This window comes from Salvelinus fontinalis, chromosome 1 (assembly GCF_029448725.1).
Source record: "Salvelinus fontinalis isolate EN_2023a chromosome 1, ASM2944872v1, whole genome shotgun sequence".
Lineage (NCBI taxonomy): Eukaryota > Metazoa > Chordata > Actinopteri > Salmoniformes > Salmonidae > Salvelinus > Salvelinus fontinalis.
Window position 1 is genome coordinate 21392651 of NC_074665.1, and position 26803 is coordinate 21419453.

Here is a 26803-nt window from a genome sequence, read left to right on the forward strand (position 1 = left end):
CTGTTCCTGGATGGTTGGGAGAAGTTGCTCTCGGAGGATGTGTTGGTACCATTCTTTTTTCATGGCTGTGTTCTTAGGCAAAATTGTGAGTGAGTCCACTCCCTTGGCTGAGAAGCAACCCCACACATGAATGGTCTCAGGATGCTTTACTGTTGGCATGACACATGACTGATGGTAGCGCTCACCTTGTCTTCTCTGGACAAGCTTTTTTCCAGATTTTATATATTTTTTTATTTTTATTTTACCTTTATTTAACCAGGTAGGCTAGTTGAGAACAAGTTCTCATTTGCAACTGCGACCTGGCCAAGATAAAGCATAGCAGTGTGAACAGACAACAACACAGAGTTACACATGGAGTAAACAATAAACAAGTCAATAATATGGTAGAAAAAAAAGAGAATCTATATACAACGTGTGCAAAAGGCATGAGGTAGGCAATAAATCGAGTAATTACAATGTAGCAGATTAACACTGGAGTGATAAATCATCAGATGATCATGTGCAAGAAGAGATACTGGTGTGCAAAAGAGCAGAAAAGTAAATAAATAAAAGCAGTATGGGGGGTGAAGTAGGTAAATTGGGTGGGTAGTTTACAGATGGACTATGTACAGCTGCAGCGATCGGTTAGCTGCTCGGATAGCAGATTTTTAAAGTTGTTGAGGGAGATAAAAGTCTCCAACTTCAGAGATTTTTGCAATTCGTTCCAGTCGCAGGCAGCAGAGAACTGGAAGGAAAGGCGTCCAAATGAGGTTTTGGCTTTAGGGATGATCAGTGAGATACCCCTGCTGGAGCGCGTGCTACGGGTGGGTGTAGCCATCGTGACCAGTGAACTGAGATAAGGCGGCACTTTACCTAGCATAGCCTTGTAGATGACCTGGAGCCAGTGGGTCTGACGACGAACATGTAGCGAGGGCCAGCCGACTAGGGCATATAGGTCGCAGTGGTGGGTCGTATAAGGTGCTTTAGTAACAAAACGGATGGCACTGTGATTACTCAGCAAACTGGATGCAGTTTGAGTATTGGAAGCTATTTTGTAGATGACATCGCCGAAGTCGAGGATTGGTAGGATAGTCAGTTTTACTAGGGTAAGTTTGGCGGCGTGAGTGAAGGAGGCTTTGTTGCGGAATAGAAAGCCAACTCTAGATTTGATTTTGGATTGGAGATGTTTGATATGAGTCTGGAAGGAGAGTTTGCAGTCTAGCCAGACACCTAGGTACTTATAGATGTCCACATATTCTAGGTCGGAACCGTCCAGGGTGGTGATGCTAGTCGGGCGTGCGGGTGCAGGCAGCGAACGGTTGAAAAGCATGCATTTGGTTTTACTAGCGTTTAAGAGCAGTTGGAGGTCACGGAAGGAGTGTTGTATGGCATTGAAGCTCGTTTGGAGGTTAGATAGCACAGTGTCCAAGGAAGGGCCGGAAGTATACAGAATAGTGTCGTCTGCATAGAGGTGGATCAGGGAATCCCCCGCAGCAAGAGCAACATCATTGATGTATACAGAGAAAAGAGTCGGCCTGAGAATTGAACCCTGTGGTACCCCCATAGAGACTGCCAGAGGACCGGACAACATGCTCTCCGATTTGACACACTGAACTCTGTCTGCAAAGTAGTTGGTGAACCAGGCAAGGCAGTCATTAGAAAAACCGAGGCTACTGAGTCTGCCGATAAGAATATGGTGATTGACAGAGTCGAAAGCCTTGGCCAGGTCGATGAAGACGGCTGCACAGTAATGCCCCAAACAATTGGAAAGGGGATTCATCAGAGAAAATGACTTTACCCCAGTCCTCAGCAGTCCAATCGCTGTACCTTTTGCAGAATATCAGTCTGTCCCTGATGTTTTTCCTGGAGAGAAATGGCTTCTTTGCTGCCCTTCTTGACACCAGGCCATCCTCAAAGTCTTTGCCTCACTGTGCGTGCAGATGCACTCACACCTGCCTGCTGCCATTCCTGAGCCAGCTCTGTACTGGTGGTGTCCCGATCCCACAGCTGAATCAACTTTAGGAGACGGTCCTGGCGCTTGCTGAACTTTCTTGGGCACCTTGAAGCCTTCTTCACAACAATTGAACCACTCTCCTTGAAGTTCTTGATGATCTGATAAATGGTTGATTTAGGTGCAATCTTACTGGCAGCAATATCCTTGCCTATGAAGCCCTTTTTGTGCAAAGCAATGATGACGGCACTTGTTTCCTTGCAGGTAACCATGTTGACAGAGGAAGATCAATGATTCCAAGCACCACCCTCCTTTTGAAGCTTCCAGTCTGCTATTCTAACTCAATCAGCATGACAGAGTGATCTCTAGCGTTGTCCTCGTCAACACTCACGCCTGTGTTAACGAGAGAATCACTGACATGATGTCAGCTGGTCCTTTTGTGGCAGGGCTGAAATGCAGTGGAAATGTTTTGGGGGGGATTCAGTTCATTTGCATGGCAAAGAGGGACATTGCAATTCATTTGATCACTCTTCATAACATTCTGGAGTATATGCAAATTGCCATCATACAAACTGAGGCAGCAGACTTTGTGAAAATGTATATTTGTGTCATTCTCAAAACTTTTGGCCAGGACTGTACAAGACAAAAACTGCTGATACACAACAATATTTCGAATTGCACCTGGTTGTATTCTACTTTTCTTACTCTCAATTCTTACTCTCAATTGAGACCCCGGCTGAATTCCTTCTTTTAAAAAAACACAAGTTAACCTAGTGTGCAATACATGCCCCACGCGGAAGAAGGTGCTTGAACAAGGGGAACTTTCTCAGACGCTTTTGACAGAGATCGTTCAGAAGATGCTTGACCTCCAGTGTTCACTATAAACTCTGGATGCGCAGAGTCTGTCGCGCTGTAGCTCTCGTGTAAACAGAGAAAATGCTCCGTCTAGTGACTGACCCAACCGTTTCCATTAAGGTCATTAGTACGAGCACATATCCTCCCTAGAAAATATCAGAGCGAGGAACTCTTAATGGCAGTTTCCTTCACGCAGGCGGATGGACACTGACGCACATTGGGGGAGTTTGGTGAGGAGGGAGGAGGGAGGAGGGGTGAGAGCATAGCGGATCGGCAGCTCCATCTGCATGCAGAGATGAAACCTGCAGCAAACGCGCACTCACCCATCATCCAATTCCACCGAACGCAGCAGTGAGTGAGTGAGTGCAACGCTCATCAGCGCGCTGACTGGCTGCGCTCTCCTTTGCGCTTCAGTCGTCCTGCTAGAACAGATTTGGCATTTGCTCGGGTCGTTGATTCAGCGCCAGTAGGCTACTTTTGGATACATCAGTTACTCAAAACGATCTACAAATGATTTACACAATTGTAATTGCTATCTGAGGGTATTTTAAAGAAAAAATTGAATATATACTGTAGCCTATTGCCTATTTGACATATTACACATAACTGTTAGATATGTGGTGATGACCGTTACCACTTTGGTGCACAAGATACCACTGTACGTAATGGGAGGACAGGTGGATGATACTTTAATAAGTGGAAGCCACGGGGCAGAATGCTGTCTTCCCATGGATTTTCACTGATGCCCAGAAGTGGAAGTCGGAATACTCTTGGCTGAAATAACACCTTGTCAAAATGGATCTAATGTGGCGTAAATATTTCACAATATAAGGTAAGTTTAACCTACATGAATCTTGAAATTGTACGTGCTATTACCAAACAATAAGTAAATTAATTGTGATAACCAGTCGTCAAAGGTTAATAGGCCTACCAAACGTGTAACCAATGCATATTTTTAATCGGACATGGATATTTCTTTAGTTCAATTGTCACCTGTTCAATTATGTTATCTGTATTAAATTATAACAGCGCACCTGTTATTTTATATTCTGATCAAGATTAGGCAATTTGTCGTGCGCCATTGTGCACGCTGTTGAATTTTAATGCCCCAAATGTATCCGTAATTGTCCATTGTTGAAATTCCAACCGCCATGTAGTACTTGACATATGACATTAATTGAATGTTAGTGTCTACATTTGGTGGCCAAACAGAGGAACCAATAAACGATAACACAAAATAACCTCCCCACCAGCAATATTGACAAAAATATCACAAATTGAAGACTTGTTTGGCGTGAGAACTATTTTAGAATGATAGAAGACAGAATAATCATAACCATCTGCATTTTAGAAGGCCAATATTTCTGCATAAAATATGCATATAATCGATTCTGAACCAAAGAGTTGTCTAATAATATCATAGTTAATACTTTCTAACATTTGTCTATTGGCTACGTTTTAAATATATCTAGAATATTACAAAAAAATCTAACTCTAAAGGGAATTGCTGCCACAATTTTTTTCGAATTGTGAAAAAAAAATCTAGTCAAACAAAAAATATATATGTACGTGTAAGCTATATACAATGCCATGAATAGTATTTGCTCCCTTTCTAATGTTCTCTATTTTTGCATATTTTTGATACCGAATGTTATCAGATCTTCAACCAAAACCCAATATTATATAAAGGGAACCTGTGTTTGCAAATAACCAAAAAAATGATACTTATTTTATTTATTTTATTAAAGTTATGCAACACCCAATTCCCTTGTGTGAAAAAGTAATTGCCCCCGTACACTCAATAACTGGTTGTGCCACCTTTAGCTGCAAAGAGTGCAACCAAATGCTGTTCCTGTAGTTGTTGATTAGTCTCTCACATCACTGTGAAGGAATTTTGGCCCACTCTTACATGCAGAACTGCTTTAACTCAGTGACATTTGTGGGTTTTCAAGCATGAACTGCTCATTTCACGTCCTGCCACAACATCTTAATTGGGATTAGATTAGACTAATGACGAGGCCATTCCAAAACTTCAAATGTGTTGCTTTATAACCATTTTCATGTAGACTTGGTTGTGTGTTTTGGATCATTGTCTTGCTGCATGACCCAGCTAAGCTTCAGCTTCAGTTCACAGACAAATGGCCTGACATTCTCCTGTAGAATTCTCTTATACAGAGCAGAAATCATTGTTCCTTCTATTAAGGCAAGTCGTCCAGGTCCTGCGGCAGTAAACCATCTCCAAACTATCCCACTACCGCCATGATGCTTGACCGTTGGTATGAGGTTCTTACTGTGGAATGCAGTGTTTGGTTTTCGCCAGACATAATGGGACCCATCTCATCCAAAAAGTTGACTCAACTTTGCCAAAAAAAATAAAAAAACACCTGGATGATCATCAAGGTTCTTGGAAGAATGTTCTATGGACAGATGAGTCAAAAGTATAACTTTTTGGACAACATGGGTCCCATTATGCCTCTGCATTCCACAGTAAGGAACCTATACCAACAGTCAATCATGGTGGTGGTAGTGTGATGGTTTGGGGATGCTTTGCTGCCTCAGGACCTGGAATAAGTATGGAATTGTTGTTATTTGTTCACTCAGGTTCCCTTTATCTAATATTAGGTTTTGGTTGAAGATTTGATAACATTCAATATCAAAAATATGCAAAAGTAGATCACATTTGAAAGGGGGCAAATAGTGTATACAGTGCTGTGAAAAAGTGAGTATACAAAACATGAAGAAGTCCTGCTCTTACCATGACAGACTGACCAGGTGAAAGCTCTGATCCCTTATTGATGTCACCTGTTAAATCCACTTTAATCAGTGTAGATGAAGGGGAGGAGACATGTTAAAGAATGATTTCTAAGCCTTGAGACATGGATTGTGTATGTGTGCCATTTAGAGGGTGAATGGGAAAGACACAAATGTAAGTGTCTTTGAACGGGGTGTGGTAGTAGGTCACAGGCGCACCTGTTTGTGTCAAGAACTGCAACGCCGCTGGGTTTTTCACGCTCAGCAGTTTCCCGTGTGTATCAAGAATGGTCCACCACCCACAGGACATCCAGACAACTTGACACAACTGTGGGAAGCATTGGAGTCAACGTTGACCAGCATCCCTGTGGAACACTTTCGACGCCTTGTAGAGTCCTTAACCCTATGAATTGAGGTTGTTTTGAGGGTTAGAATAGTAGAATACACAAAGAGACATTTTGAAACTTGGTTGCGCATCAGCAGATTTCCTCTTGTTATAGGTCAGTCACTGACAGTCACTCAAATAGCCCATGTCAGTTATTAAAATGTTTTAGCTGGCTAGACTAGTCTAGTTAGCTGGCTAGACTAGTCTAGTTAGCTGGCTAGACTAGTCTAGTTAGCTGGCTAGACTAGTCTAGTTAGCTGGCTAGACTAGTCTAGTTAGCTGGCTAGACTAGTCTAGTTAGCTGGCTAGACTATCTAAACTAGTAATCATGGCCGAATTACTGATTGGGCATGCAGGGCACGTGCCCAGGGGCCCTGACCTCCAGGGGCCCCCATAGATTGTTTTTGTAATTTGCATATTAATATGTCATATTAACATGGCATCAGTCATGGCAAAATGTGTAGAATTACAGGAAATTAGCTGTTAAACTGCAACCAAACAAATTCTTTAAAGCAAATGTACTTGTTTATCTTTTGTTAATAAAATTGTTTTTCTGCTAACAGATCCCTCTGTATATATTCAATTCGTTTTTAATCCCGGTTTTGAGCTAATGTGAGTGTAGCGGCTAATTGTATAGCTAATAGGCTATGTCTTAGTAGATCGACGGAGGTGAATGAAGCTACCTCAACCAATGTGATAATGGCTGGGGTCATTGATGCTGGATTTTGCTGTTGTCCAAATAGCATTTTTGAGTTTTTAAACTGTATATAAATGCAGTAAATGAGCTTCAACTGTCTTAACAAACCTCTAAAACTCAGACCCTGGCTACGACCCTGCTGCCACTGTCTCTGACCAGAGCGCTACAGGTTTCCCATGCAGTGCGAGCGGCTCATCACCACCAATCCAATAGAGGACTTGTGTTTGCACAATAAACCTAGATCCACAGATAGCTTTATGCCCAACAGAAATAACAGCATGAAATCCTGACATTTTCCCTGCGCATGGGTTTTGTTTTTCCATTTTAAATCAATTCTCAACAAACATTATTTTGGCATGGTCTGGTCCTTATCATAAAACAAACACCTTTACATTGGAGAGTAGTTTCATTACACTTGAGAATCCATGGGTGTTTTTCAAAGGGTTTCACATCAGCTCGGTGCTGTTTGTTCAACACAGGGGTTTGAAGTCCCAACCATTCAACACATTCAAATGAAAACACAAAAAGCCCTACAGGAGGAGTGTGGAGTCCTGCAAGTCCTATATTGTGTGGGGACCTATAAATGAAGGGCCAGGCTTTATTATGTAACTTAATGTTGAGTGAAAGCCATAGAGTAAACCATTATATAGCAGGCTCAGTTACCATGGTGCTTTGAAGGAATGTATTCTCCCTCGTCATTGAGTTTCTCTGTTCTCACCCACTGTCTCCATTCTCTCTCTGTACTGTACACTCAGGTGGGATGTGAGATTAGTGTCTTCAACCCTGAAACAGACCCAACCCAGCCCTCCTCTGTCAGTATGGATCCCTGGCCTCTCCTTCCGTCGCCCCCCAACCTCTCCCTCCCCGAGCCCCTGTACTACGACAGCTACTTCCCAGGGAACGAGTCTGACCTGGGGTCCCGGAATGACACACCGGACGAGACCCACCAGGCCTTCGATAAGACCAGCTCCGTAGTCATCACCTTCATCTACTTCACAGTGTGCGCCGTGGGGCTGACCGGCAACACCTTGGTGATCTATGTTATCCTGCGCTACGCCAAGATGAAGACGGTGACTAACATCTATATCCTGAACCTGGCTGTTGCTGACGTCCTCTGTATGCTGAGTTTACCGTTCATCGCCATGCAGCTGGCCCTGGTCCACTGGCCCTTCGGCGCCGTACTCTGCCGCCTGGTCATGACTGTGGACTCCCTCAACCAGTTCACCTCCATCTTCTGCCTCACGGTCATGAGCGTCGACCGCTACCTGGCCGTGGTCCACCCCATAAAGTCCACCAAGTGGCGGAAGCCACGCGTGGCTAAGATCATCAACCTGACCGTGTGGGGAGTGTCCCTGCTGGTCAACCTGCCAATCATGATCTTCAGCGGTCTGATGCCCAATAATAACCAGGCTTGGGCGTGTACCATTGTGTGGCCGGAGCCTCAGGGGGCCTATCAGACGGCCTTCATGTTCTACACCTTCCTCCTAGGTTTCTTCCTACCGCTCATCGTCATCTGCCTCTGTTACCTGCTCATCATCATCAAGGTGAGCCCCTCCTCCCTGTTCATGGTGGGGGTTTTTTTCAAATTCACTTTATTATCTTTATTATTGCCGACGTCTTTGGTCAAGTTCTCCGTTCTGACATACTGGAACCTGTTGTCCATCTACCTGTTGCCTGTAACCATAGCGATAGGTACAGTTGTGGCATCTAAGAAGGTAGTATCACCAATAACAATGGATGCATCCCCTCTCTCCCCGTCCAATAGGTAAAGTCGTCAGGCATGCGCGTGGGCTCCACTAAGCGTAAGCGTTCGGAGAGGAAGGTGACCAGGATGGTGTCCATCGTAGTGGCCATGTTCGTGCTCTGCTGGCTGCCCTTCTACGTGTTCAACGTCACCTCGGTGACTGGCACCATCGACACCACGCCCGTCCTCAAGAGCACCTTCGAGTTTGTGGTGGTGCTGGGCTACGCCAACAGCTGTGCCAACCCCATCCTGTACGCGTTCCTGTCAGACAACTTCAAGAAGAGCTTTCAGAACGTTCTGTGCTTGAAGAAGGTGGCGGGCCTGGATGAGGCGGAGCGCAGCGACAGCCGAATGGAGCGGACGCGCATGGTCAACGACGTCACCGCGGAAATGCACAACGCCGCGCTGCTCAATGGCGAGCTGCAGACCAGCATCTGAGTGTGTGTGTGGGCTGCTTGTGTGTCTCCTTGAGCAGATGGACGGTGTGGAGCAGTTAGGACTGCTCATATTAAAGGCACTCTTCTATATTCTGCTGTACAGCGGCCCAAACACCAAGGGGATTCAGGCTTTCCCAAACTCGCCCCCCCGGGTGCATCTTTTGGTTTTTGCCCCTAGGACTACACAGCTGACTCAAATAACCAACTCATCATTAATCTTTAGTTATTTGAATCACCTGTGTAGTGGGGGGGGGGGGCAGAGCGTGCACCCAGGCGGGGCCCCGGAACCGAGATTGGGAAACCCTGCATTAGAACACATCTGCTAAGATCCTTCTCAGAAAAGCAAAGAAAGAGATTGAATGGAGGAAGATGAAAAACAGGTCTCTCATGTTTCATTGACAGGGATTGATTCATACTGTCTTGATCAGGATATGAGAAAGCACTTTTGATAACGCATCTTATTTATTGATCAGGAAAGATGTTACTCACCAAGCCAGATGTCCTCTGACTGAAGCTGGAGACTTGAGTTTTGCATCCAGGATCATTGATCATTGATTCTCCAACTTCAAACGATCTTGATGTTGTACATAGACATGGTTTTCTGTGATGTGTTTTTGATCTCCTTGTAAACCCCAGTTTAGCTTAGATCACACCCCATGTTAACTTCCCCTTGTTACTACCATTCGTCTGTAGAAAGTTATCAAGATCATTACTCTGATTTATATTTGGCTCAACCTTTAGATGCTAGCACGGCCAAGCACACACACACACTCACACATTCACGGTCTCCGAGATGGGCTGTTCATATACTGTGTACAGTTTATTATCTGGTATGACATTTTCTCTTCTGCTGTCAGCACTAGTTGGCTTAAAGGCGATATGCTCCTAGCATAACCAAGCTGTCGTGGTGCCAATCTTGTTGATACTCAACAGGAGGAGTTGTATTTCAGCATCAGTTCTATGCTGTCAGAGTGACGCTGATGATTTCTGAATGAACAGTATTGCATCACTGAGAGAGCTACAGCTGCAATCTATTGGTTGGTAGAGAGATGGGTGCATTTCACCACCACAGTCCAAGGGCAATGTTATCTCTCTAAATGTGTACAGATGGGGAATCCATGGTTCTGTGTACTTGCCTGCCTTCCTCTGTGTGTGTGTATATGTGTGTGTGTGTTCCCTGGAAGGCCTCACCATGTTAGGGTGTGTGAGCCACTATTTTCACAGCCCATTAAAGGAAAGATTCACCCATTTTGAATGTTATATTGTTTTGATGCATCTCTGAGTGATGTTCTATCAATTCCCGGGGACTTTTCATGTGTATCTGAGCTACTGCCGTTCAAGCAGGCAGAAATCCACCCTGTATGACCTAGCACTGCGATAAAGTCGTTCTCGCGACACTGGAAGTTAATAGGAATACGACTTTTAGATGGTGAAAACGTCTATCATACTTGTCAGATTTCAATACTGACCGATGCCATAACACAGGAGGTTGTCTTCTATCGAATGAGCCATTGATCATATTTTGCGATATTCCTACCTCGAGAAATGTTTAATTTAACAGAGGGTCCACCACATTTTTCCTATTTGTCTGTCTCTTCAGTCCAGGGTGCATTGCATGATGCTGTTGCATGGCCATTGAGAATGTCAGACTCCACTCTGCGAGGCACATCGATCTGCAAGTTGAACATTGGAATATTAGTCCCAAAAAAATTGAGGGGGGAGGTGATTTTACAGCAAACTAGCTACTTTACATGCTGATATTGACTTTGGTATTATTGTGTGTAGCTTTATTTGCTAGCTAGCAGCCTACCTAGCTAGCTAGCCAGCCAGCCCATAGAGAGAGCATTGCGGGTTGTGTAGTCGACTTGAGCTGCAACAGATTTCCACATATTGCTACCAACCTTAACACGACAAAATGAAACATTTGTTCACAAAAAATGATGTTCTCACGTATTAGTGGTTTTCTTTAAGATGGTGACATCAGGCGTTGTAATTAGCATCATTATGCCAGAGGCAGTGGAACTCTCTCCCTCATGTACAGTAAATTAGGTCGACCTGTACATAAATTTAACCCAAGAGGAGGATGGCGTAGGATAAAGACATATAGGATCAGGAGGATGGAACCTCAGCCTTCTCTCAATGTGTTGTTCCTTTGTGAAGGGCTAGAAGCTGCTATCACTATCTTGTTCCTGAACACACACACACAGACTGACACAGACAAAGTCCCAGACACCTTGAAGAGAACAGGTGGTGTTTGTATGGAGGAACTATCTACACTCTGCCTCACCCAAAATGTACTTACAGGAGGGCAAAGAGGGCCAATAAGGTCATACATTATTCTACAGTAAGCTCCTATTGTCCTGTTTGTAGGAGCAATGTCTCTCTTAGTCGCTTGCTTTCCTTCAGTTTGCAAACGGTATGCACAGTGTAAAATATTGTAAAATTACATGTCATAATTTGTTTGTTACATGTGAGTTCTCAGATGGATGATATTTTATACTGGTCTTTCATAATACAGGGCAGTGTGTTTGTCTGTGTGTGTGTGTATTGGTTGGCTCTTCTATCCTTGTGGGGACCTAAAATCCCCAAAAGTACGACAAGGATAGTAAAACAAGGAAAATGATACATCGTGGGGACATTTCTCACATCCCCATGAGGACAAAGTCCATTAGAGGTTAGGATTATAATTAGAGTTAGAATAAGGATTTGGGTTATGGTTAGGTTTAGGGTTAGGGAAAATAGGATTTTGAATGGAAATACATTTTAGGTCCCCACAAGGATAGAACAAAATGTGTGTGTGTTGAGTTCAAATCTCGATTGGCAGGGAGTCAGGGACTGCCACTTGACTCATAATTTCTGTCGCCATGACTCACTACGGTCGCTAGGGTATGTACTGAACACTGAGTCGATGTGCACACATTTATCTATCTAGCCCATTCATTACGGCATATCAGCTGTGGCAGTGTTCCAAAAAAATCTACTTCATTAGTGAATAAATTAACGCTCCTGAACCTTAAAGGAAACATTATAATATAGATGGTCATCTGGAGAGATGGCTTAAGTACAGAACATTGTGTGTGTCTGTGTAATGATTGCTAACTAAACAAACTACCCACAGAGAGCGAGAGGAAGGGGTCGAACACGGTCGTACACTGTCCTCAAACACAGTCTTTTCCGTAGGAGTAAAAGCAGAGGTCAGCCCACACCATCCCCATTCATCGTGTCAAGCGTCTGTCTCTCAGGTTCAAGCGTCACAAGTGGTTCACCTCTAAATGACTCGGGGGCCGTACACTACTGACTGGCAGTCAAAGGAGGGAGCAGTTCTCATAATCAGATAGTGTTTTACTCAATATCAGCTCCTCTTCTTGCTCTACAAGGTGAAATACAGGAACCTGATCCCAGATCTGCTTGTGCTCTTGCCAACTCCATTGCTGTCGTTGTCAACCAAACATGTTTGGCCTGACAATGAGTTTTCATGATAGCACAAACAGACTGGCAAAGGCAGTTGATGCTAGATACTCTAGTGCATGCAGTATCTTCACTGAAAGAGGCGAGTGAGTGTGGAGTGACTCGCACATCGTTTAATTTTAGCTGCAGGTGATGGGCAGGACTCGCAGGAGGTATGTTTGTCAATTAATTTTGATCAAGCTATGTAGCCTATTGATTCCTTCTTGATGAATACATGTTTTGTTGTTTCTCTGTTATACTAGCCACCTTGCAGTTGTATGAGGTTGGCTTTAGGGAAGGTATCTCCCAGCCTCATAACTACCCACTGGGCACACACTGGTTGAAGCAACGTTGTGTTTCTACGTAATTTCGTTGAACCAACATGGAATAAAAGTTGAATTGACGACTGTGCCCAGTGTGTAGCTACCAAGCTATTGAGACTATCAACAGTAGTGTACAGTAACTAAGTAAAGATCATTTGAAGTACTACTTAAGTCATTTTTGGAGGTATCTGTACTTTACTATTTATATTTACTTTATTTTCACTTCACTACATTCTTAAAAGAAAATATGTACTTTTTACTGCATACATTTTCTCTGGACACCCAAAAGTACTCGTTACATTTTGAGTGCTTAGCAGGACAGGAAAATTGTTCAATTCACACACTTATCAAGTACACATTCCTGCTCATCCCTACTGCCTCTGATCTGGCAGACTGACTAAACACAAATACTTCTTTTGTAAATTATGTCAGTGTTGGAGTGTACCCCTGGCTATCCATAAATACATAAAAATATATAAATCTGTCTGTATAATTTGCTTAATATAAGTATTTACTTTTGATACTTAAGTAAAATTCAAAACAAATACTTTGACTTTTACTCAAGTATTATTTTACTAGATGACTTTCACTTTTGAGTCATTTTCTATTAAAAGTATAACAATTGGGTACTTTTTTCCACCACTGTCTATAAATCAAGTTAGATCAGCTTGTCTAACTATCTTAGCTGGCATGCCTGCTGGCAAGGTTGCTAGACTTTAGAAAAGCAAGCAATTTCTAAATGTACTGAATAAGACTCACATTCCTTTCAATATTTTACCCAGATATTAGCAGAGATTAGTGGAAGCATATTTAGTAAAAAGAAAAACCACACCAGTTAGGAGGATAAAGACAGCTTGACATATTGCTTAGATATGCAGAAAAAAATACTTGGTTTAAATGTAATCTGGCACCTTATGATAATATCATGATATTTGTGTATTAATTATGCCATGATATGTGCCTGTATTGATTGTGTGTTATCATCCCATGTACTGTGTTGTAATTTGAATGTAATATCCGAGGCATGTTTGTGCAGTACATTAAGATGTGGGATTGAATACAGTCAGAACGACACCCTCTGGAATGTGTAGATTAGAATTAGGCATAATGATTATGGCTATGGATTGCAGGGGAAAAAAGCTGTTTCGGGTGTTTGAAACCCCCTCTATCCTCACATACATCGTGCCACCTCAAAAATAATGGCCGCCTGATGCCACTGGTGTTCCAATTGGTTTGATAGAGAGTATTCAATGTTATATGAGGTAGTCTACTGGGGCTGGAAATAGTTTTTACTGGGGTGGTAATTTATCAGGTGTACATAACACTGCAATGTATCTCCTCTGACACTTTGTTCTCTTGGAAACCCTGCACCCCTAAAATGCCTGCTTAGTTTTTGTAGAGATAGAGGTAGCAGAAGAGACACACTGTTAGCAAATTATTAGAACGATGTTTAGAGGGGTTCTGTTTTACTCTCAATGGCCATAGAAATGGGAGGGATATGTATATTCTATAAAATCGTTGAAAAACCAAATGTTTTATGGCTAATACTGTAATAGAGCAAATCTGGTTGGGATATCACCACAAATGTTGCTAAATGTCTCCCTCAGCTGGTTAGTTTCTGAAATGATGTGATTGCCCCAAGGATGTCGGGCGGATATAGAGATTCAAACTACTCTGCAATGGTAGGCCAAACCACAGTGGATACACTAAATCTACAGTAAGGTCCATAATTATTGGCACCCTTGATAAAGATGAGCAAAAAAAAGACTATAAAACAAACAATATAAATAGCTATGTGGTATGCCAAAAAAATAGGGGAATTATGTTATACTAATACAACTGTTTAGAGAAAGATTTTGTTTAACAAGTAATAAAAACAATAAAATAGGGGTTAAAATATTGACACCCCTGTTTTCAGTACTCCAGCACCCTCCCTTTACGAGGAAAAAGACACAGCCACAATCCACAAAGAAATGGTTCAACATTTTGCAATGGCCATCTCAGTCTCCGGACATGGACCCCATTGAAAACCTGTGGTTTGAATTGAAGAGGGCAGTTCATAAGAGCAGATGAAGGATATCAAGGATCTGGAAAGATTCTGTATGGAGGAATGGTCTCAGATCCCTCCCAACGTGTTCTCCAATCTCATAAAACATGTTAGAAAAAAGCTCAGTGTCGTTATCCTTGCAAGGGGAGGGTCCTAGAGTACTGAAAACAGGGGCGCCAATAATTCACCCCTATCTTTTTTGTATTACTTGTTAAACAAAATATTTCGATAAAACAATTGTATTAGTATAAAATAATAATTTCCAATTTTTGTTGCAGACAATATAGCTCAGTGTTTGTATTATTTATTTTAAACAGTCTATTTTGCACATCTGTATCTAGGGTGCCAATAATTATGGACCTGAATGTACATACTCTGATAGGATTAAAGAAGGCTCTTTGGTCATACAGATGCACAATCAAACAAACAGACATTGTGAGATCCTGAATGGTTTTTGTAAATATGTCATATTGTTGCTTCTGCTACTGCTGTTACTACGACTACTACTTGCAATTAAAAGCAGTTACATTTGAAAATGGATGGCTATACTCATTTGGGTTGACTAATCTGTTAGCTTTTGAGATGAGTGTGTTGACTTGCGTGGTCTTCCTTTTTCCTCCTATTTGACTGAACATCTGTTTCTTGTAGGTCTATTCTGAGGGTTAGTAGGTTTCTGTAGGTGAACTGTTTGCCTGTTTCTACATGAAATCTACTTCAGGCTGGCAGAGAACTTGTACACCAGGTGCAGAGGAGGGTGTAATTATGCGACGCCAATTTTATAGTTTCACAGTGACTCAACACCCATGCATATTTACTTTGCTGTGAAGTCATTGCAAATTCCTTCCTTTGCAAAAGTGTTATTATTATTACATTTAGTAAGGAGTCTTGCATGAGCCAGAATGCTCATAGGAATTTCTGTAGCATGAAGCAGCTTGACGTACAATTACACCCCCAATCTATCTCCTTAATACTGAGTGCCAAGCAGAGACGCATCAAGTCCCATTTTTACAGTTTTTTGTATGACTCGGCCGTGGTTTAAACTCCCAACGTTCCAATCTAAAAACGACTCACATGCATGTGAAGACACACTCTGATTTGCAGTATATGTAGGCCTAGGTCTGTATTCATCAACAGTGACCTATGAAACAGAATATGGTTACGCAGGACAGATGCGTCCACGCTCTTTCAAATAGCATAGTGAGACGGCCATGTAAGTTTATTGCAATTTATAAACTGGGTAGTTCGAGCCCTGACTGCTGATTGGCTGACAGCTGTGGTATATCAGACTGTGTACCATGGGTATGACAAAACATTTATTTGTACTGCTCTAATTACGTTGGTAACCAGTTTATAACAGCAACAAGGCACCTCTGGGGTTTGTGGTATATGGCTCTAATGTTGTGTGTCACTGGCTCATGGTACATTGGTAAAATGTAATGTAACGGAGACTGCAGACTCACAGCAGCCTTGTAGTATGAGGAGGATTCGGAGCGCAATATAAAGCTCTTAAAAAAAAAATTTCACCTTTATTTAACCAGGTTGGTTAGTTGAGAACAAGTTGTCATTTACAACTGCGACCTGGCCAAGATAAAGCAAAGCAGCGTGACACACACAACAACACAGAGTTACCATGTTGTCTGTAGCTTGTGAGGTATGGAAACACTCTTTGTTGCTTTTATGGATTTTGTCTTGTTGCTTTTTGTCCTATGTTGCTCTGCGTGTGCTCACTGCTCAATGATTGTCTATATTGTAATTGCTTTTAATAACCTGCCCAGGTACTGCGGTTAAAAATTAGCCGCCTGGCTGAAACCGGCACTTTTACTGAAACGTTGATTAATGTGCACTGTCCCTGTAAAAATGAAATAAACTCAACACATGGAATAAACAAGCGTACAGTCAATAACCCAATAGAAAAAGAAAAAAAAGTCTATATACATTGTGTGCAAATGGCGTGAGGAGGTAGGCAATAAATAGGCCATAGTAGCAAAGTAATAACAATTTAGCAGATTAACACTGGAGTGATAAATGAGCAGATGAGGATGTGCAAGTAGAGATACTGGTGTGCAAAATAGCAGAAAAGTAAATAAAAACAATATGGGGATGAGGTAGGTAGATTGGGTGGGCTATTTACAGATGGACTATGTACAGCTGCAGCGATCGGTTAGCTGCTCAGATAGCTGATGTTTAAAGTTAGTGAGGAAAATATAAGTCACCAGGTTCAGCAATTTTTACAATTCGTTCCAGTCACTGGCAGAAGAGAACTGGAAGGAAAGGTGGCCAAAGGAGGTGTTGGCTTGGGGATGACCAGTGAGATATACCTGCTGGAGCGCGTGCTATGGGTGGCTGTTATCGTGACCAGTGAGCTGAGATAAGGCGGAGCTTTACCTAGCATAGATTTATAGATGACCTGGAGCCAGTGGGTCTGGCGACGAATATGTAGCGAGGGCCAGCCGACTAGAGCATTCAGGTCGCAGTGGTGGGTGGTATAAGGGGCTTTGGTAACAAAATGGATGGCACTGTGATAGACTGCATCCAGTTTGCTGAGAAGAGTATTGGAAGCTATTTTGTAGATGACGTCGCCAAAGTCGAGGATCGGTAGGATAGTCAGTTTTACTAGGGTAAGTTTGGCGGCGTGAGTGAAGGAGGCTTTAAGGGCGGAATAGAAAGCCGATTTTGGATTGGAGATATTTAATATGAGTCTGGAAGGAGAGTTTACAGTCTAGCAGGACACCTAGGTACTTGTAGTTGTCCACATACTCTAGGTCAGAACCGTCCAGGGTAGTGATGCAAGTCGGGCGGGCGGGTGCCGGCAGCGAACGGTTGAAAAGCATGCATTTGGTTTTACTAGCGTTTAAGAGCAGTTGGAGGCCACGGAAGGAGTGTTGTATGGCATTGAAGCTTGTTTGGAGGTTAGTTAAGACAGTGTCCAAGGAAGGGCCAGAAGTATACCGAATGGTGTCGTCTGTGTAGAGGTGGATCAGGGAATCACCCGCAGCAAGAGTGACATCATTGATATGTACAGAGAAGAGTCGGCCCGAGAATTGAACCCTGTGGTACCCCCATAGACTACCAGAGGTCCGGACAACAGGCCCTCCGATTTGACACACTGCATTCTGTCTGCGAAGTAGTTGGTGAACCAGGCAAGGCAGTCATTTGAGAAACCAAGGAATTGAGTCTGCCGATAAGAATACGGTGATTGACAAAGTCAAAAGCCTTGGCCAGGTCGATGAAGACGGCTGCACAGTACTGTCTTTTATCGATGGCAGTTATGATATTGTTTAGTACCTTGAGCGTGGCTGATGTGCACCCGTGACCAGCGGAGAAGGTACGATGGGATTCGAAATGGTCAGTGATCTGTTTATTAACTTGGGTTTCGAAGACTTTAGAAAGGGGAGGAGGTGTGGTATATGGCCAATATACCACAGCTAAGGGCTGTGTCCAGGCACTCCGCGTTGCGTCATGCTTAAGAACAGCCTTTAGCCGTGGTATGTTGGCCATATAACCACACCTCCTCGGGACTTGCTTAAATAAGAGCTTTATGTTGCTCTCCAAATCCTCATCATACTACAAGGCTGCTGTGAGCCGCAGTCTACATTACATTACATTTTACCAATGTAACAGACCACTGTAAATAACATACTCTCTCATTCAATATTTGGGAAAGGTAGGCAAGTTCATATTGCTTAGTAAAAGTATATGAATAGACATGACAAAATTCGAAAATCTTAGTCACAATTCACACCTATCAAGCATGACTCACCATAACAAGAGAGTAGCTCACCTTCTGTGCAAGGGGGAAGTCCCAGAAAAGACATCGCGGTTGTACCCAAATCAGCCCCCAACTCAAATACATGTAGCCCAATGTCACTGCATGAGAGGCACATTTCAAGCAAAGGTCCATACATGTCTTTCATCTCTCTGTAGGTAAGTCATATGATATTTGTTTTATTACATTATGTAAGGAGATGATTTTTTAAAATGTACATGTGAGTTGGTTATGCTGTTCATGGTTTATAACTTTTTAAAAGATGGAGTCTCTCATTTTTAAGAAGGGGGTAAACATTTTTACTAATCGGATATCCAGACATAAAAGATCAACATCATGCCTTGAATACTTACGGGTGTATGCAATGAGCCATTGTTTATGCTATAGAGTGTAACACCAACAAAAACACCATGACAACGTCACGTGTGGTGAAAGGAATCAAATCCGTAGTAAAAGGACTTACATGACACTGCTGGAGAATTGGTTAAGCAAATGCACAGATAAGAACAAATGTATGAGTCAATTTTATGAAGAACAAGGCGAGGCGCAGCTTCATACGTTGAACATGAGTACTTTCTCCGGCTCAGTGATTCTGTGCCCAGTAGAGCGCAGCGCAGTATTCCTCTGTCAAGAAAATGTCATTTAAATCTTTGAAGTTGTTTTGGGTTGTTTTTGGAGCCTTGCCCTCTCTTCTGATATATTCTGGAGCTAGTTGGACAGGATAATATAGTGTACAACTAAAGTGATCCAAGACTGATTACTAAGTGTTATGAAATGTAATGTAACATTTTTTGTATATAACTGCCTATATGTTGCTGGACCCCAGGAAGAGTAGCTGCGGACTTAAATGGGGATCATTAATAAATACAAATAACACAAGGATTCCATGAACTGACGTTGACTTCCCCATCTGTCATTCAGTGAGTCAGAGTGTGAGTTGACACCCGAACTGAGCCATGGGGTTAGGCTGTTCTGAGGGTTACTTCTGGGACCGCCTGGTCAGGAAGTGTCTGACCTGTCAGATGGTCTGCCAGCAGCCCTATCGCCACCTCAGATGCATCGAGTACTGTGGTAAGTTCACATACACACAAACGCTCGCCGGGGGCAATAACACATACACTGACTTGAGAAGTCAGTGAGAGGCCAATACACCGTATGATTGTCCATATGACTCAATCAGTGGAGGCTGCTGAGGAGAGGACGGGTAATAATAATAGCTGGAACAGAGTAAATGGAATGGCATCAAACATATGGATCCCATGTGTTTGACATATTTGATACCATTCCACCTATTCCCCTTCAACCATTACCAGAAGCACACCCTCCCCAATTAAGGTGCCACCAACCTCCTGTGGACTCAATCTACAAAGTTATACATAGAGATAAAGTGCCTATCATAAGTATTCACCCCTTGTGTTGCATTACAAAGTGGGATTCAAATTGATTTCATTGTGATTTTTTTTTTGTCACTGATCTACACAAAGTACTCCATTGTCAAAATTATACTTTTGTTTGACAAATTAATAAAAAATATATTACTGAGATGTCTTGGTTGCAGAAGTATTCCCCCCCCCCCCCTTTGTTATGGCAAGACTAAATAGTAAGTTCAGGAGTAAAAATGTACTCAACAAGCCACATAATAAGTTGCATGGATTCTGTGTTAACAAGTTTTTTTTAATGACTACCCCATCTCTGTACCACACACACATACAGCTAATTGTAAGGTCCCTCAGTTAAGTAATGAATTTCAAGCACAGATTCAACAAAAAAGACCAGGGAGATTTTCCAATGCTTTGTTAAGAAGGGCACCGATTGGTAGATGGGCTAAAATAAAATAAAAAAGCAGATGATGAATATCCTTTTGAGTATAGTGAAGCTATTGATTAGGCTTTGGATGGTGTATCAATACACCCAGTCACTACAAAGATACAGGCGTCCTTGCTAACTGAGTTGCCGGTGAGAAAGGAAATCTCTCTTGGATTTCATTATAAGGTCCTTGGTGATTTGAAAACAGTTAGAGTTTAATGGCTGTGATAGTTTTCTCCTGAGGCTGGATCAGTGGATCAGTAACTACAGTGTAGTTACTACACAATAATAACCTAAATGACAGAGGGAAAAAAAAGGAAGCCTGTACAGAATACAAATATTCCAAAACATGCATTCTGTTTGCAACAAGGCAGAGTAATAATGGAAAAAATGTGGCAAAGGAATACACTTTTTGTCCTGAATACAAAGCGTTATGTTTGTGGCAAATCCAACACAACACACCTCTGAGTACCACTCTCCACATTTTAAGAATGGTGGTGGCTGCATCATGTTATGGACATGCTTGTCATCGGCAAGGACCGTGGAGTTTTTCAGGATAAAATGAAAGAGAAAGGAGTTAAGCACAGGCAAAATCCTGGTTCAGTCTGCTTTCTACCAGATACTGGGAGACTGATTACAATAACAGGACAATAACTGAAAACACAAGGCCAAATCTACGCTGGAGTTGCTTACCAAGAAGATAGTGAATGTTCCTAGGTGGCTGAGTTACAGTTTTGACTTAATCTACTTGAAAATCTATGGGAAGAGTATTTTGAAAAAAGTACATGGGCAAATACTGCACAATCAAGGTGTGGAAAGCTCTTAGAGAGTTGCCCAAAAAGACTCAGCAGCTGTAAATGCTGCCAAAAGGTGTTTCTAACATGTATTGACTCAGGGGGTGAATACTTATCTAGTCAATATACACTGAGTGTACAAAACATTAAGAACACCTGCTCTTTCCATGACAGACTGACCAGCTGAATCGAGGTGAAAGCTACAGTATGATCCCTTATTGATGTTACCGGTTAAAGCCACTTCAATTAGTGTAAATGAAGGGAAGGAGACAGGTTAAATGAAGATTTTTAAGCCTTGAGACAATGAATGGCACACATACACAATCCGAGGGTATAATGTATAGCTCATTGACATTTAATAAAAAAAAAATTAAAAAAATTCTAGTCCCACAATAAAATGTGAATAAATCCAACGGGGGTGAATTATTGATAGGCACTGTATTTAATTACATATACATGTTTAATTTAATGGTGTTGCATCAGTGGTAAAAGGATAATACAAAAGGTCAATTAATCTCAATATCATTTTTGTAGGGTTAAGTAACATGTATAGCCTACTGGAATCATGGTTGATACTGTACATGGTAGCCATTTTGTGTCAAAACACAGGAAGAATATACCATGCATGTTACAATACTCAGACCATCCCTGTGCCATTGTGTGTGTCTGTCTTTGCCAGTGTCTCTGGGGTGTAAGGCGGTCCCAGGGCAGTACTATGACAGGCTGTTGAAGAAGTGTCTGAGGTGTGCTGCGGTGTGTGGCAGCCATCCCTCAGAGTGTTCCCACCAGTGTCAGAGTGAGTGAACAGCATTCTGAAGTACTATACATCCGCCCAGTATGTTGTAGCTATTACAAAACATATAGGACGCTCACTTAGCAAACCCTTTTTCATCAGAATATTAGGTGCTAAATGTTCTCTTTGTCTCTTGTTATCTCTCTCTGTAACACACTCAAACCGTCATAATAGTTTGTACACTACTATGTAATTCATTGAGCATACAGCTATCTCCAAAAGCGCTTCTGGCAGTCGATCCAATATGTATAACAACTGACATGCAAGCGACCCCTTCACAAATGCAGCAGCTTGTCATACATTTCTTTAAAGGACAAACCCACACACACACTGGAATATTCTTTACGTTTGAATGCCCTTTAAACATTTTTTTTATTGTAGAAGCAGAGGTCAAAGCAAACGGACAAGATTCGGCCACAGTCTTCGCCAGCGTTTGGTCAAGGCTGTGGCCGTTTGCTCTGACCTCTGCTGCTGCTAAAAAATACATTAAAACGTAAAGAATAATCCAGAGTGGAGGTTTTTCCTTTCTTAAAATATATACCTTTTGAACCCAGCAACCAAATACTTTTTTCTTCTACAAACATTTGAGTTGAGCACACCAATTCCTTTTCAAATGCCCTTTACCCAGCCAGGTGCTTCATTACCTCAGGATTACACGGCTGGGCTAGCTGAAATGTAATGTCCCAAACGTTGCCCTCCCATAAGGCCCTAGTCAAAAGTAGAGCACTATATTGAGAATAGGGTGCCATTTGGTGTTCTCTCTAATTCAGTCAAATTTAAATAAGATAACTTTGGGATTAAATGCATTTGGCTTTGATGATGTTCAGAACTGAGAACCGTCTAGACTCTAGAGGTAAAGCGTTGACATTTGGAAATGGTGCATACGCTACGTTACGACTCACTTCACATTACATGGACGTTATTGCAGGGTACATAAGGATTTAATTTAAGTCATTTAATTCCCTCAAGCCCAACAGCCTGCCTTGAATGGAATCTTGAGGCCTGTGGATGGGAATGCCTTCCAGAACCATACCATCAGGGGGGGCTACCTACCCAAAAGCCTGCCTAACTCAGCCATCCTGGTGTACTCTCTGCTGGGCCTGTGTCTGACTCTGCTGCTGTTGACCCTGTCTGTGGCTCTGCTGGTACTGCTGAGGAGGCCCCCCCGACCAGGGGCCACACAGAACAGTCACACCCAGGGTAATGAAGGCCAGAAGGGCCAAGAGCCTAACCAGCACAGCCAGTCCTCCAAAGGTCAGTTTGGGCACACATCTAGCGTAAAAAGGTAGCACAGGTCACATCCTCATAAAGCCACTCAGAATAGGAGTGCTGATCTAGGATCAGGCCCGTGGATGGGAATGCCTTCCAGAACCATACCATTAGGGGGGGGGGGCAACTGTCCATTTATGAATATTCATTAAGATATAAAAGGTTAAAAAAAAGATCAATCAATCAATGTATTTATAAAGCCCTTCTTACATCAGCTGATGTCACAAAGTGTTGTACAGAAACCCAGCCTAAAACCCCAAGCAGCAAGCAATGCAGGTGTAGAAGCATGGTGGTGAGGAAAAACTCCCTAGAAAAGGCAGGAACCTAGGAAGAAACCTAGAGAGGAACCAGGCTATGAGGGGTGGCCAGTCCTCTTCTGGCTGTGCCGGGTGGAGATTATAACAGAACATGGCCAAGATGTTCAAATGTTCATAGACGACCAGCAGGGTCAAATAATATTAATCACAGCGGTGATCCAAGATCACGATCTTTTAACTCAACATGGCTCCTTTTAAATCGAGATAACCTGTATGTGTGTGTGTGTGCGTACGTACCATCTTTAGACTGCCTGATGGATCCATCCCTGCTCCAGATAAACAGTGTGACACTGAGCCGTTCGTCCAGCCCCACAGAGACTTGTGTGTGTGTCCACTGCTTCCCTGACCTCGGAGTGCCTGGCAGGGGAGAGAAGCAGCCGAGACCCCCACTCACCCTCTACCAGCAGGCTGTCCCCCAGGACCTCCACTCTCCTACCAGAGCCCCTCAGTGTGGATCATCACAGAGAATAATTTGCTCCCCTAGTCAGCCCAGCTTCTGATTGCAGAACTGAACCAGACTGGACACTAAATAAATAAACAACTCTGGAGAAATCTGATACCGCCCACTCCAGGGTGAAGTTTCCCCTAAGTACAGATCTAGGATTACCTTCTCCTCCCCAATCCTAACCTGAACAATTAGTGGGGGGGAAAGAAACACTGTCCCAAGATCAAATGTGTGAGCAGTCTGGAGAGCAGAAATTAATAGGTGAAGGATACAGGAGAAACTGGAGTGAGACAGAAGCGAGTGACAGAACATTATATATGCCTGTACAGATGTTGGATCTTCATTTGAGCCAGTTTTCTACAGCAGGAAACTAATCCTGCAGCAACAAGAAATGTGAATTATGTGGATTATAATTAATGGACATTTTTGTAGTGGTTGATACATTTTTCAATCCGGCAAATCAAGTCTGACATTTTAAAAGTGGAGATTACAAACTTTAAAAGCCTTTTAAAAACCTTGAATACACAAGCTTGCATTTCCTGTTGTGCAAGAAAATTCTCAGCAACAAAAATGATCAAATTAGGACACCCTCTCCGTCTCTCGGGAGACATTACAACTACCTCTGTCAGAATTAGACGTTCATCCATGTTTCTCAAACGTCAAATTACGAAGTTCATGTTTAAGGCTAGGCATTAACTTAGAATATTTACGGTAAGGGTTATGGTTTGGCATAGGCTTAAAACACAAATCTCAAGAACATATTTTTATTGCTGGATTTGAACATGCAACCTTTGGCACCAGAGGCTGATGCTTACGCATTCACTGTTGCCCCTAGTGGCCGGTTTCCACGCCGACGTGCTCAGACATGGACCGACATCAAATACCGACAGGTGACCTGGCTGGACATTCACAGGCGGGTGGCCTCCATGTGCCATGAAAGACCTCCAGTAAATCTTCAACAAGCTAATAAAACCCTGCAGCATACAGGCGAGTAAAGATATAGGCTTTTATTTTGGGTCTCACCATCAGTGTCCAGTTCTTGCAGCAGATAAAGTGTTGGGGATGTAGTCTTGACTAGACCATAATGATCCTTGGCCGATAAAGTAACTCAGTTTATACCTTGGTTTCTTATTTTAGCATACATACATACTTTAACATACATGATGTGAAAGAAAAAAAATAACTCTGACACCGACTTTATATCCATCGTAGACAGCATGCTAAATGGGAAGTACTGATTCAGTACACAAACATATGCACAACACACGTGCGTGCGCGCATACACGGAATTAGAGAAACATGTGGACAAGGTTTAACACTGTCAGATCGAGCCATCGTCTCCGGCAGGATACACAATGTGCCAGCCCTTTTCTTATTCACAACAACGCATCACCTGAAACCAATTCCCCACCATGTCAGCAACACAAGAATTATACCATCAGCGCAAGAAACGAACAAGCGTGAAACGGTCTCTTTTTGAAAAAGACATGACTGCACAACATAACAAGGACAGGGGTTGTTCGAGGCAGAGGGGAGGATGGGAAACCATAAACAAGAACTAAAATTAATTATAAAAATATAGTTATGTATTTTCGCTGCCGTCGCGAATAGTAAAACACAAAAGAGGATAGCTTTTTCACAGAACACTCCGCTTCTTCAACTCAAGTCTTTTTCCGTAGTTAAAAAATAGATGTTAGATTAATCATACAGTATTTTTTTTTACTAAAAAGTCACAAACAACGATTATAGTAACCACTTTTGTCTTTGCAATATTGTAAATACCATTTGTCAGCTTGTTTTGCAGTCAGCGCAATAATGATGCGTAAAGAAATTAGACAACCAAATATATTTCCGCCTTTGAAATTGCTTGGTCACTTGTAGATGGGTGTATGTGTGGGTGGAATGATGGATTTCAGAAATGATCAAATAACTGAATGTGAAGTTTTTATGAGATGTGCCCACAGTCAGTCTGTCCCTCCATCTGCCCATCTGTCTGAAACAAGAATAGAGAAAGAGGGAGATCGAGAGCAAAGGAAGCGCCTTCTCTTCCAACAAGGCCTCCATAGTCACACTCCCCCCCCTCCCCCTCTTGCAATCTTCCCTCCCCCTCTCCTCTCTTCCTCCTTATCAAGTAGATCCGAGTAGCTTCAGTGCAGATTGGTTTTGGAGTGTCCTTTACTCAGAAAGAATGCATGATTCATTTTCCGTTCCCTCCATTCCCCCAGCTTCAATCGTCACTGATGTAGAGTTTCAGGTAGGCGTGCGTCATGTCACCATCTTGTTGTTGCAAGTCTCGGTGGCTGTTGACATCAGTGCTGAAGGGAGGTGGCTATTCGTACTCCAGAAACTGTTTATGGTAGAACAAGAGGTACCTGAGAACAGAGAGATTCAACGATAAGATTTCACACTGATACATACAAGTAATTATTAAATGATAATGAAAAAAGTATGAACAACAGAAGGTAGAGGTTAATGCATCAGGACACATCAACCGAAAGGGGAGACGGAGTTTTGGATTACATTTGGAGCGGACCTAGCTGGACTAGGTCAAACCTGCCCCTAACCAGTAATACAGGGTCAGATATTAATTTGAAATCACTACTGGGGTTGGGCCAGTAACCGAAAGGTTGCTGGATCGAATCCCAGAGCTGACAAGGTAAAAATCTGTCGTTGAACAAGGCAGTTCCCTGGTAGGCAGTCATTGTAAAATAAGAATTTGTTCTTCATCGACTTGCCTAGTTAAATAAAATAGAAAAGCCTAAGGGGGCAAATGCAGAAAGAAAATGGTTTGCCCACGCTGAAGATGTCTATATAGGTACGCTAATACAGGACTAGTAGATACCCAGCGCACTACTTTTGTGAAAAAATGTAAACCAGTATTATCTGTACAAAACAGTTAATCTGATAATACTTGTGGAATATAAAAATACTTTCTTGATATATTAGATCAAGAAAAATATTTAATTTGATGTGGATGTTTTGGGTCTTTGCACCTTT

The 26803-nt window shown here is 42.4% G+C and overlaps 3 protein-coding genes across 8 annotated transcripts in view; 2 read left to right on the top strand and 1 right to left on the bottom strand.

Annotated features, from left to right (window-relative positions):
* The first annotated feature begins 3052 nt into the window (after nucleotides 1–3052).
* On the top strand, nucleotides 3053–10047 carry sstr2a (somatostatin receptor 2a). Its single transcript, XM_055903047.1, has 3 exons — nucleotides 3053–3617; nucleotides 7374–8162; nucleotides 8384–10047. The coding sequence occupies exons 2-3, from the start codon at nucleotides 7437–7439 to the stop codon at nucleotides 8798–8800; spliced, it is 1143 nt and encodes a 380-aa protein (XP_055759022.1). The 5' UTR covers nucleotides 3053–3617; nucleotides 7374–7436; the 3' UTR covers nucleotides 8801–10047.
* Nucleotides 10048–12330: 2283 nt separating this feature from the next.
* On the top strand, nucleotides 12331–24806 carry LOC129837190 (tumor necrosis factor receptor superfamily member 13B). The gene is made up of 5 exons (XM_055903171.1): nucleotides 12331–12419; nucleotides 19304–19453; nucleotides 21662–21778; nucleotides 22745–23029; nucleotides 23608–24806. Exons 2-5 carry the CDS (start codon nucleotides 19339–19341, stop codon nucleotides 23859–23861), a joined length of 771 nt encoding a protein of 256 aa, XP_055759146.1. The 5' UTR covers nucleotides 12331–12419; nucleotides 19304–19338; the 3' UTR covers nucleotides 23862–24806.
* usp22 (ubiquitin specific peptidase 22) overlaps nucleotides 24799–26803 on the bottom strand; it is a 35977-nt gene continuing 33972 nt past the window's right edge. For all 6 annotated transcript variants that reach the window (XM_055902664.1, XM_055902923.1, XM_055902905.1 and 3 more), the window contains one exon: nucleotides 24799–26178. In XM_055902664.1, the coding sequence (XP_055758639.1) occupies nucleotides 26136–26178 (43 nt within the window). In that variant the 3' untranslated portion in view covers nucleotides 24799–26135. The remainder of the gene's footprint in view (nucleotides 26179–26803) is intronic.

What these genes read in the sequence shown, in the direction of transcription:
- sstr2a (XM_055903047.1), top strand. Translation starts at nt 7,437, where the DNA reads ATGGATCCCTGGCCTCTCCTTCCGTCGCCCCCCAACCTCTCCCTCCCC. An exon ending in ACCTGCTCATCATCATCAAG is followed by an intron (nt 8,163 to 8,383) that starts GTGAGCCCCTCC and finishes CCCGTCCAATAG; the next exon opens with GTAAAGTCGTCAGGCATGCG.
- LOC129837190 (XM_055903171.1), top strand. Translation starts at nt 19,339, where the DNA reads ATGGGGTTAGGCTGTTCTGAGGGTTACTTCTGGGACCGCCTGGTCAGG. An exon ending in CAGATGCATCGAGTACTGTG is followed by an intron (nt 19,454 to 21,661) that starts GTAAGTTCACAT and finishes TGTCTTTGCCAG; the next exon opens with TGTCTCTGGGGTGTAAGGCG. An exon ending in GCACAGCCAGTCCTCCAAAG is followed by an intron (nt 23,030 to 23,607) that starts GTCAGTTTGGGC and finishes TACCATCTTTAG; the next exon opens with ACTGCCTGATGGATCCATCC.